We start from the raw sequence: 17,211 nt of genomic DNA on the forward strand, positions 1-17,211 counted from the left end.
GAAAATTATAAAAATGTGCTTAGTGTATAAATTAAGTATCTTACAATATTTTTTCCTTATAGATACAAGAGATACAAAAGATCCTGATGTTGTGAAAACCAGGACTTTAACAGGGTTCAAAAAAGAACTAGATGAATTCATGTAGGTTAGGTCCATCAATGGCTGTTAGTCAGGATGGGTAGGAATGGTGTGTCCCTAGCCTCTGTTTGTCAGAAGCTGGGAATGGGCAACAGGAACGGGTTAACTTGCTGATTCCCTGTCCTGTTCATTCCTTCTGGGGGCACCTGGCATTGGCCAGTGTCAGAAGACAGGATACTGGGGCTATGTCTAGACTGCAGAGCTTTTCCGGGATACCTCTGGTATCCCGGAAAAGCTATGTTGGGTCCAAGGAACGTGTCCGCTTTTCCAGAAAAAAAATTCAGAAAAGTGGACACGTTCTTTTACCATTCCTGTAAATCTTATTCTACGAGGCATAAGGGATGTGCCAAAAGAGGATGTTTTTTCTCAAATTTGGCCCCGTGTAGATGGGCCAAATTTCGGAAAAGCCTCTTCTGAAAGAAAAGCTGAAAAAGATATGTAAAGTGTGGGTCACAATTTGTCTAGCTTTTTCCAACTTTTCTTTGCAGTCCGGACATACCATGGGCTAGATGGACCTTTGGTCTGACCCAATATGGCCGTTCTTATGTTCTTATCGTTGCTCCACATTTTGACTCCTGTCACTGCCACATCACAGGTGTGAATCAATATCAACATGCAGATCAACCTGGTCACCAGACTTTTGACTTGTAAGCAATTCCAGTATTTCCAAGGCTGCAGTTCTACCCCCACTTAATCTATAGGCCTGAGCCAAAGCATGCTGAAGTCCCTGAAAGTCTTTGGATCAGGGCTTATGTGAGCTTTTCAATGAGACTGTGTCAAAGGGTGACTGATCTTTCAATCGGTGCTAGGTCTAACCCCAGCTGTGGCACACTTAGATCACCTCCCTAGGTGAAGAAAATCAGCAGATGACAGGCAGATTGTGTGGCTAATATCAGGCTTTGTGAGGTGGTGATAAAAACAGAAGCCTCTGAAGAGCCATAGGAGTTGAGGTGCTAGAGCAGGAACACTAGAACCTGCCTGCTGGTGGGCTGGCGAAGCTGATTTGAGCCATTTCAGCGTGGCTGTGAAGTCCCTTAACAAGGGAGAAGCACTGCATAGCCTTCATAGGAGGTCTGTCCATTCCTTGAACCAGGGAGAAGTATTTGACCCTGAAAGACCAAAGGAAACCGCGTATTTATAAAAACTCGAGAAATTGGATGCCAGGAAAGGGAAAGTGACTTCAAGGTGTGAACAAACTAGTTGAGAGAAGCAAGGGGGAGCTGAGAGTGACAATGGGGTTCTAGAACAATTTGTGTAATGGGGGTGCTGAGAGCCGTCAAACCAAACTGTAAACTCTGTGTATGGTGGGAACCACTTCAGTGTCCCCACATCATCTAGTTGCAGCACCGATGGTGGTAATCTAGGTAGCATGCCTGCAGCACCACATTGTGCCACGAAGGGGCATGCTGCAGGGATTGAAGCAAACTCTACACCGACTGCAAATGGGATCCTACTCCTGGGTGTCTCTCAAAGATTGACTATAAAGTCTACAAGTATGTGGTGTTGTGGCTGACAAATCATTGCCTTCTAGGTTAATGTCATTAAATGGATTGTGCATGTAACTCTGGCTTACACTTATATTTAGCTTGTCTCCATGACTTACAGAAAGTGGGCCGAGTCTCTGTTTCACACAGTCTGTGCTCTGTCAGTCTGCTCTTCATTTTGTGTAGGATGAAGCGGCTACACCACTTTCTAATGGGAACACTCTGAAGCTAATCAAGAATTTCAAATTCAGACACTTGCACATCAAATAAGTCAGATGTATGTTTCCATAAGATTTGTATCTCATTATTCATGCTTTCGTTTCGAAAAAAGAGACAAACAAGAGGATTGCCACCTGAACAAAGGATATCTTGCATCTGTCTACATAGCTAATATTTGCAGTGAGCCATATCCCAGCGTGAACATTTTGTTAACACCCATGGAATTTTGTCTGACTTTGGCACAATTTAAAAAAGAACATTTCAGGTTAGCTACAGACTGAGCCTTTTCAGGACATTATTCTATATAACATGGGTTATGAATACCACAAACTGTATGTTGGTCTTTCTTCACTCCCAGATATCCTTCCTCGGGACCGCCGCTCTCTTTTTCTAGACTTAATCCTAGGTTTCCTGCTACTATCCTGCCTGACAATATTTTAACAAGCAAAAGTGACAAATGACCCTTCCTAAACCTGCTATCACTGGGAAATGTACCATTAAGGATGTCACTATCTATACAGGGGTAGGGAACTTAAGGCCTGGGGGCCAGATAGCGCCCCCAGCTTGCCTGGATCCAGCCCACAAAGCTCAGGATCCCCGTCCCCCCGCATGAGGGAGTCAGTATTGGTGCTCCAGCTCTGCACCCCACCCATCCATCCTGCCCAAACTCTCCCACCTGCACTTCACTCCTGAACCTTACCTCCCAAGCAGATGCTTTATCCCCAGGCCTCTCCTGCATCCTCCTTCCTTCCCAGAACCTGCACCTCCACTCCACTCCTCCACCCTCCCATTCTCCCTGCATCATCTCTCCTACCCAGACCTCACACCTCAAGCTTGCTTTTCAGCAGCTGTCTCCCACACTCTGAACCCCTCAGTTTTGGCTCCACCGCAGAACCTTGGCGGGGGGGGGGGTGGAGGAGGAGGAGGCTGAAAAAAAATCTACTAGCACAGGCCCCCTGAAGAACTGGTGTGAAAGGGGAATGTGGAGAGTGTCTTTCTCCTTCTCAGTCGGGGACCACATCAATAGGTTGTTGGGGGTTTTTTAAAATGTTTTTGGTTCTCACTTGTGTGCGGCCCCCAACTGATTTTTCTATGGGTCAGCGATTCCAAACCCAGAAAAGGTTCCTTACCCCTGATCTATAGCTTACTTTCTGGCCCGGTGCCAACCGTTTGAGATCAATGGGTGGGAAGGCAGTGTTTTTCTGAAATTCAAACCTGTGTGTATGTGTGTGTGTATGTGTTTTCAGAGAGAGAATGAGAGATCAGTGAGTATGTGGCAAGAGGGGGATGCTCTTATCCATGTTTGGGAACCTGCATGATGGCTAGCTCTAGCCGAAACTATCGCACTCATGAGTCGCAAACTCATGACTCCTCACAAATTTCAGTTTTAATTATGGAGTAGCGCTACCAAGGAAAAGAAAAAAACACACCAACCCTTAATCTTACAGAACTCATTGCTGTTTAAGGGTCTAGGATAGATAGAATTGGCAACAATTTGATATGTGCAGTTGTAGCATTGGCGATAGCTGGTGTAACACCCTGTAATTACTTTTTCTAGGCTACCCAGAAAATTTACCACAGCCTTCCATCTTATTGTTCAAACAGATGCATGGGTAGCAGGGTTATATAATTTTTGGTTGTGCCCAGAATGGGTCCAAGTCCTGCACCCTACACCCACACTTCCCTTGTAAATTGATGAAAGGATGGGGGCTGTGGGGTGGACCCAAGGATGAGGGGTTCATGGTGAAGGAGGCTACTCAGGAGTTGGGCAGGGGATGGGAATAGGGGTGGGGGCTCTAGCTGGGGGTATGGACTCTGGGATGAAGTCAGGGATGAGGGGTTCATGGTACAGGAGGAGTCCGGGGTGTAGCAGAGGGTTGAAGAGTGAGAGATCTGGCTGGGTGTGCAGGTTTGGGGGATGGGCTGATGGATGGGGAAGGGGCCTCAGGGCTGGGGTGCAGAGGTGAGGAAGGTTGGAGAGGGGATGAGGGGTTCAGGGAGCAGGAGTGTGCTTAGGGCTGGAGCAGAGGGTCGGTGTGTGGGGGTCTGAGATGGGGCCAGAGATGAGGAGTTTGGGGTGCAGGCAGGCTGCCTCAGGGCTGGGACCACAGGCAGCAATGAGCTCTGACGGAGGGCCCCCCCATGCAGCAGCCTCCTCAGCAGCCAGGCCCACAGACTGAGGAGTAAAGGGGGGCAATTACCCAGGGGCCCAGGTGATTTAAAAGGGACCGGGGCCCTAGCCACTGTCATAGTAGCTCTGCCTGCTCTGGGGAAAAGCGTTTCTTGATTCTAAGATGCTTTTGATGTGCCCCATGCAGGTGCAAAGATGGCTGAGGCGGCAGAGTAGATGCTGCACAGAGTAGGGGCATATCAGAAGTATCTTTGGCTTTGTCTACGCTTACCGAGAGATTGATGCTGCAGAAGTCGACCTCCCAGGGGGTCAATTTAGCAGGTCTAGAAAGGATGCACTAAATTGACTGCTGATGGTGCCTCCATCAACTCTGGTACTCCACTGGCTCATGAGGAGTAAGGGGCATTGATAGAAGAGTTTCTCCCATCGACCTCTCACAGTGGGGAGGCCATGATAAGACAAACTAAAATATGTCAACCCCAGCTATGCTATTCACATGGCTGGAGTTGTGTACCTTAGTTAAACTTTGCCCCTTAGCGTAGACCTGGCCTTTGAATCAAGAGATGCTGTAGCTTTTACCCAGAAAATGCTGGGTCAGCAAGGTTACATCTGCCCTGGGGCTCTTCTGAACAGCAGGAGGAGCAGGGGAGGGAGTCGTTCAGGGCTTCTCTAGGTGGAGGGACTTATGGTCCCTGCTAAAGGAGGAGAATGGGGAAGGAGGGGTTGGCAGCCAGCCCCTACCCAGGGCACAGAGATGGTCCGGGGGAGGTGGGTGGGATGGTGGGTGGGACCAGGGGAGATTCCCAAACATTGGTAGAGCCAGATCTCTGTGCTCTGAATATTGGTGGAGCACAGACACCAAAGGCCCATATAACTTGTCGCCTATGAATAGATGTCTCTGTCTTTACTCTCTGTGACATTCAGCAGAGCTTACCTTAGTCTCAGTGAGTTATGCTTGAAGTTCTGGGAATATTTCCTGCCCACAGCTGAACAAATTTAGCCCCTTTCTCTGTTCATGAATTATTTTCAAACAGATGTCAATTTTCACAAATTGGGAGCCAGATCCTTAGCTGGTCTAAACTGATAGCTCTATGGAAATTAAAGGTGCTCTGATCATTTGCATCAGCTATGAATCTTGCCATGTTCATTATTAAAAATTATTCATTGGAAAGTTTGTATGAAAATATTTCACTCTTTGTATTTCTTATATAATAATCACGGACTATTGCTTGTAGTGTTCACGACTCATAATTTCCTGTGTGATTTGTCACTTACATTTTATTGCATTGTTACTGTTCCTGGATTCGATGACTCCCAAAACAACAAAGAGTTTTCAGAAGTTGCATAAACTCTTCCAGCATGAATTATTGTGTTAATTGATGAGCATTTCTAACACTTTCTTTTCTACAATAATTTTTGTACACAATAAATCCTTTGGTGAAAAAGGTAACGGAAAACAAATAAAAGGAGACTCGAATAGCCTTTAAACGGACTAGCAGTTTTTATTCTAATTAATGTGAATATCTGTTGTCAGTACTCCCTGTACTCTACTTATGATCCATTCTCAAGTGTTTTTTTTCTGTAGTTCAGCATATCATACCATCCAGAACACAGCCCAAAGAAAATGTTTACATAGATTATTATCTGTCATTGCTTCTATTTATTTAAAATCTTCTGCCAGATCTTCTTCAGTTCCTTAGGTTTAAATTGGCTATCATTGACCTGGTTTTAACCCTTATTTCTGAAACGTGGCATTAGACATTCACAATTAAGATAACAAAGAATATTAAAGTAACTGAAATATAAATAGTAAAACCAACAATTGAGTTGAATAATAGTACCCAAGATGCCATTAGACAAATACAGATCCAGATTGCTCTGCTATAGCTTTATAATTTCATTGGAAAGTCTGGGTCACAGGAGTACTGCTATGATTGCATAACACACTCTGGGTATGTCTACACGACAGCACTAATTCGAACTAACTTAGTTCAAATTAGTTAATTCGAACTAAGCTAATTCAAACTAACGCATCCAGACTAAAAAACTAGTTCGAATTAGCGTTTTGCTAATTCGAACTAGCATGTCCACATTAAGTGGACCCTAAACCGGGCTTAAGGATGGCCGGAAGCAGTGCCGGCAGGGCATCAGAGGAGGACTTAGAGCGTGGAGCTGCTGCCTCAGGCTAGCCGAGGGCTGCGCTTAAAGGGTCCCGACCCCCACCCCGGACACACAGTTCTAAGGGGTGCCCCGCTTGCAAAGCAGTCCTGGCTTGGAGTGTCCTGAGTGCCCACACTGGGCACATCACTGCACTCGGCCATCAGACCGGCTGCACTTGCCGCAGGCTGCCATCTGGGGAGAGGGGTCAATTGGGGGGCTGCAGGAGAACTTCCACCCCCAGAAGCCCACAGAGCCAGCCCAGTCCTCCCCATCAGGGGCTCGTACCCCATTCCTCCCTCACCTCCTTCCACTTACCCTTCCCTAGCCCCCCTTCCTGATATACAAAATAAAGAAAACGTGTGGTCAAAAATAGAATCTCTCTTTATTGAACAAAACTCGGGGAGACTGGGAAAAGGAGGTGGGAGAGGGGAAGAGAGAGGGTGGGAGAGGGGAGGGCAACTAAAATGATCAGAGGTTTGGAACAGGTCCCATATGAAGAGAGGCTAAAGAGACTGGGACTTTTCAGTTTAGAAAAGAGGAGACTGAGGGGGAATGGGATAGAGGTCTATAAAAGCATGAGTGGGGTGGAGAGGGTGCATAAAGAAAAGTTCTTCATTAGTTCCCATAATAGAAGGACTAGAGGACACCAAAGGAAAGGAATGGGTAGCAGGCTTCAAACTAGAAACAGAAAGTTGTTCTTCACAAAGCAAAGAGTCAACCTGTGGAACTCCTTGCTGCAGGAGGCTGTGAAGGCTAGAACTAGAACAGAGTTTAAAGAGAAGTGAGATAAAGTGATGGAGGTTGGGTCCATGGAGTGGTATTAGCCAGGGGGTAGGAGTGGTGTCCCTGCCCAAAGTTTGTGGAAGGCTGGAGAGGGATGGCATGAGACAAATGGCTTGGTCACTGTCTTCGGTCCATCCCCTCCAGGGTCCCTAGGGTTGGCCGCTGTAGGCAGACAGGCTACTGGGCTAGATGGACCTTTGGTCTGACCCAGGATGGCCATTGTGAGCTCAGAGCTCAGGGTCGGGGGTCTCACTGGACCACCTTGATTTTCATGCACACCTGCTCCTGGGTGGCCAGGCTGGCAGCTCTCCTGCCCTAGACGGCCACTTTCCTGTGCCTAGTGCGGAGGTCGTGGATGAGGTCCACGATGTCCGCACTAGACCAGGTGGGTTCTCGCCTCTTGCGGTCCCGGGCAAGCTCCCGGGAGCCACCAGCCTGGTCCCGGGAAGAGGGGGAGGGCTGGGGGGCATTGGGTGGCTGGCTCAAGCCATGCCTGGTGCAGGGTCTGCTAGCTGGGTGCTGGCAGGCTTGCACCTGGCACGGGCACCGTAGCCAGCCCGTGCCCCTTTAAGGGGTCCGGGGCCGGGTGGGGGGCAATAGAGTTTCCCTGGTGGTGGCCAGAGTGGCCACCAGGGAAAGCTGGGGAGGGCTAGCCTCCCACTAGTTCGAATTAAGGGGCTACACACCCCTTCATTCGAACTAGTAAGTTCGAACTAGGCTTAGTCCTCGTAGAATGAGGTTTACCTAGTTCGAACTAAGCGCTCTGCTAGTTCGAATTAAGTTCGAACTAGCGGAGCGCTAGTGTTGCGCCTATCAAAGTTAATTCGAACTAACGTCCGTTAGTTCGAATTAACTTTGTAGTGTAGACATACCCATATATATTTTATTTTTTTCTTAACCTTAGTATAACGCTTGTTCAAATGCTAAACTCTCGATCCTAAGATTTCACTATTCCACAGTCTGGGATCTGGCTGAATTAAGAAACAGAGATGTTTTCTCAAAGCCCTGTACAGAGTTCATCATAGTTACAATCTGTCACGACTGGCAGAATACACCAATTTGTGTGCCCAGACTAGACCGGATTAGAGTGGAAGAAATCAAAGATTCATTTTAATATTTACAGATCATGGCACATGCATTTGAGAACTGGGAATACAGTCTGGAGACGGAGGGAGTTGTTTAATTGGTAGCAATGCGAAGTGACCATTCAGTAAAAGCAAATGATCAAAATTATATATTTAAAATTGAAGTGATTTAAGAAACTGTGTAACCTCTTCAATATGTGCTTCTTTTTCATCCCAGGTGTTTTCCTCATCCGTTGCCATTGCTATCGTTCTTAAACTCTTATGAGCATCCTGCTGTCTTTTGGAATTTCTCTAATCCCCTAGGGGTAGCACTCAATTTAGTCCCAGCCAGCTGGCCATTTGGGAAGTCCCCTTAATGCAGTCCCCATAGACAACATTGTGATCTAATCACCTGTGGGCTGGGCCCATTCTCTGGACATATTTTCAAAGGCTGATACAGCAGAGGTGGTTTGAGTGATGGCTAACCTCAGTGATTTCTCTCCTCAGGAATGCTCATGTGCTTATGTGCTGATCGTGACAGCTGTGTACTGGGTCTCAGAAGCGGTACCGCTCGGAGCTGCAGCCCTAGTTCCTGCTTTCCTCTACCCACTCTTTGGAGTCATGAAGTCCAGTGAGGTAACCCAAAGTGTATTCTATCACTTCTGACTCTGTTGACTGTTTGCAGCAAACTGGAGAGCAACGGGGCTAACATGGCAGCTAAGCGCCTAAACCTGTAAAAAGTAGGCTAACCAGCTGTCTATAGAAGGAACATAGTCTGACATTCCCAAATACAATCCGGACCCACGTGGCGCTGTATCACCCCTGCCCTGCAACCTTGGATGTCTCACAATGCTGCTGTAGCTTCCATCCTGGATTACTCACAATTAGCCTACCAGCATGTAGGCTACACCCAAAGTGTCTGTATTCCCATAGCCCTGGACCATCTGCTTTGAAGCCAGCAGCCTCTCAGCAAATACCAATCACACACTGGCTTCCACCAGCCTTGGTTGCTATTTGCAGGGTGACCCTCTACATACTCCCAGTCCTGAATTTCCCCCCAAAATATGGACAATCCAGATATATTAGGCCTGTGGCCCCTTGAAGGGGATCAATACAGAACAATTTGCTACCCTAAATGAAGTTACCCAAACAATTCACAACACTGGATTAGATTTCATTAAAGAATAAAATAAGTTTATTTTACAATAAAAAATAAAATATTAGTGAGTGCAATGGATGAGGCATTGCAGTCAGAAACAGTTACAAGAAAAACAAAACTAAAATGCTGTCTAGAATTAAAAACACTAGACTTGGTCCAAGGCAAAGTTCTTGCACGTTTTTAGGACACTGCTGACTAACCTCATAGGCTAGGACCCAAAGCCCATAGGCTAGGTTTCTTTTGTCATCTTAGGTGGCAAAGAGAGCTGGAAAGGGAACAAGAACTTGGGGTGCTTTTCCCCCACTTTTATAGTTCAGTCACCCTTTGACATGCATCTTCCTGAGAGTGACCTCTAGGTTAACTTCTTTCCAGCTGAGAGCAAAGAGCCATGGAGTCTAGTAGGCTAAGTTTCCCCTAAACTATGCAGCCACGCAGATTCCCATTAAGCCCCATGCAGGTGCCCAGATCTCTCTCCCAGCCCTGAAGCTGCAGTGGCCAATGGAGGAAAGCCCCTTCTTGCCAACCCCAGCACTGAGCTGCCATGGCCAGGGGAAAGGAGCGCCTCGTTGCCATCCCCATCATGGAACCATCTGGATAATCCCAAATCCCAACCTCCTGCCCCACTCTGAGCCCTTCACCAAACTTGGAACCACCTCTGTTATGCTTGTAAGAAGAACACAGGATCTTTATAGGGGAAAATGCAATATGCCATGTTTATTAAGAATACAATAGTAAAGCAGTTAACATATGCTTATATAGACACACACACATACAGTCCCACCAATTGATGTTATATTTACCAGTTCACAGTCCATGTCTTTCCAGTGGCCATCCAGATTGATCGCTGATAGGAGCAGAGCTCTATCGCTCTGGACCAGTGCTCCTATGTTGGCAGGATGTACCCAAAAATTATGGGGAAGCAGCTCCTTTTTATAGCAGTTTTCCTTTACTGGGATCAGCACATTTTGCACTGTCATGCTGTAATCAATCGCCATTTGATGAGTGCTTGTTTTCTTAAGTTGTTCTTCTCATGTCCAGCTATCTTGTCCCAACCGATAGGTGCTCGCCTTATCTTTTAGAGTCATCAATCTGCCCTTCATCCACATCTCAATAGAGGTACACAGCATCTCCTGCCGCTTTTACATCTAACCTCATCTTTTCTTTGAAACATCTGGTCTGTTGATGGCCTTCACATTTAGCTTCTAACACACGTTCCTCATTCACACACACAAAACAGAATTGATCTCATTGTTGCACAGACACAATATGAATATTTAAGCAGGAACATCAAATTACAATTTAAACAAAACAATCATCACACCCTTTTACTTAATTAACAATACTAATTTTAAAACTTAAAATAAAAACCATAAGAATTCCTGACTTGGAATCAGCTTCAGACACAAAATTCTGGCAGCTGCAACTTTTCCAATGGTAAGGTAAAAGTCCCAGCCCTGAGTCCCTCAAACCCACCCTCATCCTAGAGCCTGCATCCTCAGCTGGAGCCCTCATATTCCTGCACGCCAACCGTCTGCCCCAAACCTGATTCCCCTCCCACACTTAGAACCTCTTGGCCCCACTCCCACCACATGAATTTTGTCATGTGCACCAATATGAAGGTGACATGTTGCACATCACCTTCACAGTAAGAAAAAATCATTCCATTGAGGGGTGGAAAAAATGAGAGAGAACACTGATGGTAGGGCGAAGGTTTTTTGCTGCTCTTTGCTAAGATGAAGACTTATGTTCCTGTCCTCTCTGCTTACCAAAGAATGGCCACTTGATAGGCTCTGTCCCATCAGCTTTGATAATACCTTGGCTGGGTTTCAATTTGTCCTTTGTCTTTGAGAAACAAAGACACTTGCCAGACCTGTCTGGTAAACACACTTCAGTTATGATTTCAGTTTATGTTCATTACTGTGTACATAATGTTGTTACATATATTTGATCATTATATTATTGACTGGCAATTTATTACTTTTCAAATTATTCCTTACAAGGCATATTTTGTATAAATATTATTATTGTGCGAATACAGGGGTGCATTCCATCATACACGGAAACATAGGAATGGCCACAGATGATTGGTCCAGCTAGTGCAGTTTTCTATCACCAACAATTCTTGGTACCAACTGCTTTAGAGAAATGTGGGAGAAGCTTCGTAGTAGGTAACTATGGATAACTCCCAAGGAAACCTCCTCCTAAACCTCAGTCTGGGTGTGTCTAGACTACAGGGTTTTGTCGACAAAAGTGGACTTTTGTCAACAAAACTATACCTGAGTCCACGCTACCGCTGAGTTCTGTCAACATAACGTCAACAGTTTTGTCGATGGTGGTAAACCTCATTCTACGAGGAATAATGCCTTTTGTCAACAGAAGGCATTATTGCATCTACACTGTCATTTGTGTCTACACTCTGGGTATGTCTAAACTACATGGCTCCGTCGACGGAGCCATGTAGATTTGTTTGTTCAGCAAAGGGAAATGAAGCCGCGATTTAAATAATCGCGGCTTCATTTAAATTTAAATGGCTGCCCGCTCTGCCGATCAGCTGTTTGTCAGCAGATCGGGACAGTCTGGACGCTCCCCTGCCGACATGAAAGCCCTTTATCGACCTCCCCGGTAAACCTCATCTTACGAGGCATAACAGGGAGGTCGATAAAGGGCTTTCAGATCAGCACAGGAGCGTCCAGACTAGCGCACTGAGCCGACAAACAGCTGATCAGCTGTTTGTCGGCTCAGCGCGGCAGCCATTTACATTTAAATGAAGCCGCGATTATTTAAATCACGGCTTCATTTCCCTTTGCAGATCAGCCTAATCTACATGGCTTCATCGACGAAGCCATGTAGTTTAGACACATCCTCTCATGTCAACAAAGCAGCTTGCTTTGTCGACAGAACTGGATGTAGTCTAGACGCTCTTTGTTGACAGTATCTGTCGACAAAGCCTCTGTCAACAAAAGCCTGTAGGCTAGACGTACCCTCTGATCCCTGAAGCAGGAGGATATCTATGTCTTCCAAAACTGCTAGTAATATTTACTATTATAACTAATTATTGTTACCTATATAAATGTCTAATTTGTTTGACAAATCCATCTAAACTTAACTTCAGTGATGTCTCGTGTCAATGACTCAGAGGGGTAGCTGTGTTAGTCTGTAACTTTAAAAACAGCACCTTAAAGACTAACAAATATATATATATAGAGAGAGAGAGAGAGAGAGAGAATGAATCATGAGCTTTCAGAGGCACAACCCACTTCCTCAGATGAAATGAGCTAGAGTGGAGAAAAATACCCATTAGTTCCACAAGTTAATTGTGAGTTGTAAGGAAAAAAATATTCTCTTGGATCTGTTCGAATTTGTTTTTTTAAATTTTCATTAGTCATCTTGTTCTTGTATTATGAGACCGGGGATTTCCATTAATGCTATCTACATTCTTTATAGGATTTTTCTTTTACTCTTGTTCTCAGCATGAAGATCAGTGTTAGCTTATTAGAACAGGAAGCACAGGGATTGTCTGCACAAATAATGTGAACAGAAGCCAGAGAGTCATATCCCTCACTCATAGTACAGGCATGATCTAAGTGCAGTACCGGGCCTGAATGTAAACTGCTACAGTGAAGTGTACAGTTAGTCTGAAACTGCTCTTCAGGGTGTAAACTGCCCTGGTAGGCTCAGTGGCATAATGAACTTGCAATCAGTGGTGAAAGGGTTGACATGGAAAATTACTTTATTAGACTGTGAGGTTATGCTTTGTGCTTGTTACACACACTGAGCCTCCTTTTTGCACTCATTACACAAACCCAGCCTGCCTCATACTCCTTCCCCACTGCCAAAAACCCCAGTTGTGCCCTATGCAATAACAAGGCCCTTCAGTTCTCCTCCCTCCCCTTGTAAACGGCTGCATCTTTTCAATACAAAAACTGAAAACAGCTGACTATTTAAAAATGTATGTGCCGCATACTACAAATTGAATTTAATATTTAATTTAAATTAAATAATAACAGGAATACTCTACAGTCTGCTTTATTCATTTCCCAAAAATAAAACAAATGCTTAAATTAAAAAAAATCCCTGTATTCGCTGATGCTGTTGCAAAATTTCCAGTCTGATGTGCAGGGGAGCCTTCAAAATTGCTAAGCCCATGGGCAATGTGGCTGCGGGGGACAGCTCCATGCACCTGGAAGGGGCAGAGTCTCGGGAGGAAGAGGCGGGGCTGGAGCAGCGCTCCCATAGGGATTCTAACAGGCCTGTGGGCAGCTCCAGCAGCTGCTGCTACCGCAGTAGCAAAAGCAACAGCCAGAGCCCTGGGCTCTTTAGAATCTTCAGGCCTCAGAGCAATTCCCCTCTTTGCCCCACTCCTGTTGGCGGGCCTGCTGAACTGCCAGGGAACTCAGGGTCTTGCCACATGGTTTATACGAAATATCACTCACATGGCCATGTGTGTGTGTGTGTGTGTGCATGTGGGCGTGTGTGGTATATTCTTTTGTTTCACCAAAATACTTTTAAAGGGATAAAGGGAAACAATTGAGTCCTTGTGTTGCTAGCTCAATAGATCCCTTTCATTCAGTCTAAGAATTTTTTTATTAGAAAAATGCTGGACTAGGTGTGTGTGTGGAGGGGGGAGTGGCGGGAGGAATTAATGAGCTAGAAAGTAGGGAAAGAGAGATGAAAATGTGATATTTAAAAGTTTTTGGCAAACATTGAACTGTGACGGCCAAGTCTCTTTATGTCATCATGGGAATTTGTTACATAAATAAAAATAAAGATTTTTTACAACTTAAGATAGCACTTTTCATGAGCAATGCTTTAGAAAAGAGAGCAAGGATCATTATCATGAAATAATCACCAATGAGGTGTGGCAAGGCTAAGGACAGTAAGAGAAATATTGACTCTTTTGAAGTCAATGGCCAGCTCCCAAGGATTTCAATGGGGCCAGGATTTAACCCTGTGTTTTCAAACCCTAGCCCGACATTTTGCTGGTTCTATAATTGGGCTTCGGTTTAAATGTTGGCCTACTCTTTTAAATGTTACTTGTTTGGGATCATCCCCACCAAAAAAAAAAAAAAAAAGAGAGAGAATGATTTTAAAGTATATTAACTGACACATGATTGCTAAAGCATTTTAAAATCGCAGGGTATGTCTAGACTACATGGCTCCGTCGACGGAGCCATGTAGATTAGTTTACTAGACATAGGAAAATGAAGGGGCGATTTAAATAATCACCTCTTCATTTATATCAAAATGGCTGCCGCGCTGTGCCGATCAGCTGTTTGGTGGCACAGCATGGTAGTCTGGATGCTCCACAATCAACAAGGGAAGCCCTTGTCGACCGCCCCATTATGCCTTGTGGAATGAGGTTTACTGGGGCGGTCGACAAGGGCTTGCCTTGTCAACCGCGAAGCATCCAGACTACCGCGCTGTGCTGCGAAACAGCTGATCGGCACAATGCAGCAGCCATTTTGATGTAAATGAAGAGGCGATTATTTAAATCGCCCCTTCATTTTCCTATGTCTAGTAAAATAATCTACATGGCTCCATCGATGAAATCATGTAGTCTAGACATACCCGCAGTATAAACATGAGAAGTTGTAAAATTAACTGTTAGTTGGTCGTTGTGAACCATTTCCTGTGACTCGTTCACCTCAACTAGTGAATGTGTTAAAACTACAACTTTCTCTGCTACATTATTGTCATATTTTTTAAATACAACCTATGTCCTTGCATGGAAAATTATTTTGATAGTGGTGAACTAGCAGTGGAAGCTGCAGTTGCATAGCATATCTGAAACCCAGTCTACCTATTTACATGCTGAAATATGAATTTGGATGCCTAACTTCAGATAACTAATTTTGAAAATTTAGACTTTAGGGACTTTACACCAGAAATCTGTGGTTAAGTTAGGAATAGCATTTAGGTGTCCTTACTTTCTTTTTTTAATCATGGGGAGGTCCAGGATGGTCCAATGGTTAGGGTGCTAGTTTGGAGCTCTGGAGACTTAGAATCAGTTTCCTACTCTGACACAAGCTTCCTTTGTGACCTTTCATGGAGAAATGCGGCCACAATTTGACTCTAAATATCTTACCTAAAGTGACTGAGAGAGTTTGTGTCACGGTAGAGGGTTGAGGTTTATTATACAGGCATTGGTGGTGACTCCGTAGTTAAATTTGCCTAGAGATTTGCTATTAGATCGTGATTCAAACCTGTTCTGTTTCACAAGGGGATGGAAATTTGTCCCAAGATTTCCAGAAAACTCTTCAAAAGCACAGTGGCATTTTCTGTGTAATTATTTGTATAAAATAGCTGTGGATTTTTGTGCTCTCTTGCTCTCTCTCTTACACAAAAACACGTGCACACACACACATGATCAGTCTCTGGGAGCTTTCTGTGGGTGTATTTTAGCCTTGCTTTCCTTATGATTAAACAAGATATAAAGACTTAAGAATAAGTGGGTAGGTGTAGAATCCCAGGTTGAAAGAGCACTTCGGAAGTTTTGGCAGGTGGGAATCCACAGAAGATGTGTCAGTTTGGGCTTAATCTAAACATTTAACACATTACAAAGTAAAACTTTTATAAACTAACAGAAAATCACATGACCTCTCTCAACTTCTCTTTGCCTCTCCAAAACTGAGAAACCTAGCTGACAGGTTGCATGATACATTTTAATTTATCAACACCAGAGGAAAAGGAATTAAGTTGTGGTATTTTGAATCAGAGGGTTTCCATTTCTTCCACTTTCCCTACATGCTGTCTGCAAGTGACTTCATTCTGTGATTGCTTATCTCCAACTTGCTTTCCTGCAGGTGGCTGCAGAGTATTTCAAGAACACAACTTTGCTCCTCATGGGGGTGATTTGTGTGGCAGCTTCTGTTGAAAAGTGGAACCTACACAAGCGGATTGCTTTGCGTATGGTCATGATGGCTGGAGCAAAGCCAGGCATGTGAGTGAATCCTTTATAATAGTTTAGAACATTAAAAGATACTAGCATCATGTTTAAAAATAAATGAGCAAATATTAATTAAATCTAGCCCAGTATGCTTTTCAAAAACATATGGTGTCAGTTCCTGTAATGCATTGTACTTTTCCAATCTGGTGTCTTAAGTCAATCTTTGATGATCTTTTCATGTCCATAAAATTTATGAATTTTTCTGCCCCCCGTCTATCTGACTCTTTTTTTTTTTTTTTTTGTCTTTTATCCCTTCATCCAATTCTCTCTGTTCATTGTGCTCTCACATTTCCTTGGGCTCTTCTGTTTGTTCCCTCCTTGACTGTTATTTGATGTGTACAAAGTACTCATGATGAAATGCAGAATTTCCTGTCTTCACCTTGTTATGAATTTGTAATCAGGGCATAGATGGGGCTGAAATGATGTATTGTGCTGGTCCACTGTATTGGGGTGAATTTCAACTTGAGGCAATATAATATATTTGCAAGTAAAGAGGAGAAATAATAAATAAATACGAATTAATTAATTAAAATATTGGACAAGGGGGGGCATGAAAAAGTTGTAAAAGTGCCCCCAGAGGGCTGTTCTATCTTGTATTCTAGGTTACTTCTCTGCTTTATGTGCTGTACAACCGTTTTATCCATGTGGCTTTCCAATACCTCCACCACAGCCATGGTGATGCCAATTGTGGAGGCAGTGCTACAGGAATTAGTGTACGCTGATGAGGAGCATGAGGTCATCGGTACTGCAGGCAACACCATGTCTAAAGAGCGGGAGCCAATAGGTATATGAAGATCTCAGTAATTCTTCTTTCATTTTTACATATTGGAGGCCAAATCCAGCTCCTGTTAATCTTCATAGATCCATGGAAACCAGTGGAGCAATGTGAATTATACGACATGAGGATTTGGCCCTGTTATCGATTTTTTGTATATTGTGTACAGCTATATTTATTTTATAGCCTCAGGGATATCTGGCAGGAGAAGTGGAATTAGGAATCTGTGTAGGCTGAAGGGAAGCTGAGTTGAGGGCATCACTTCAGGGCAGATTTAAATTATAGCTTATGCACAAGCTTTCAGGGAGTTCTAACTAGATGGAAAGTTTGAAGGCTCTGTGGCAGGACACAG

At 44.4% G+C, this 17,211-nt stretch overlaps 1 protein-coding gene across 2 annotated transcripts in view; it reads left to right on the forward strand.

Moving 5' to 3' along the window:
* The window catches only part of SLC13A4 (solute carrier family 13 member 4), a 45,634-nt gene that overhangs the window by 3,090 nt on the left and 25,333 nt on the right, over window positions 1–17,211 (forward strand). For both annotated transcript variants that reach the window (XM_006114375.4, XM_006114376.4), the window contains exons 2-4: window positions 8,487–8,615; window positions 15,942–16,078; window positions 16,687–16,868. In XM_006114375.4, coding sequence (XP_006114437.2) covers window positions 8,487–8,615; window positions 15,942–16,078; window positions 16,687–16,868 — 448 coding nt within the window. The remainder of the gene's footprint in view (window positions 1–8,486; window positions 8,616–15,941; window positions 16,079–16,686; window positions 16,869–17,211) is intronic.

This window comes from Pelodiscus sinensis, chromosome 1, assembly GCF_049634645.1.
Source record: "Pelodiscus sinensis isolate JC-2024 chromosome 1, ASM4963464v1, whole genome shotgun sequence".
Classification (NCBI taxonomy): Eukaryota; Metazoa; Chordata; order Testudines; family Trionychidae; genus Pelodiscus; species Pelodiscus sinensis.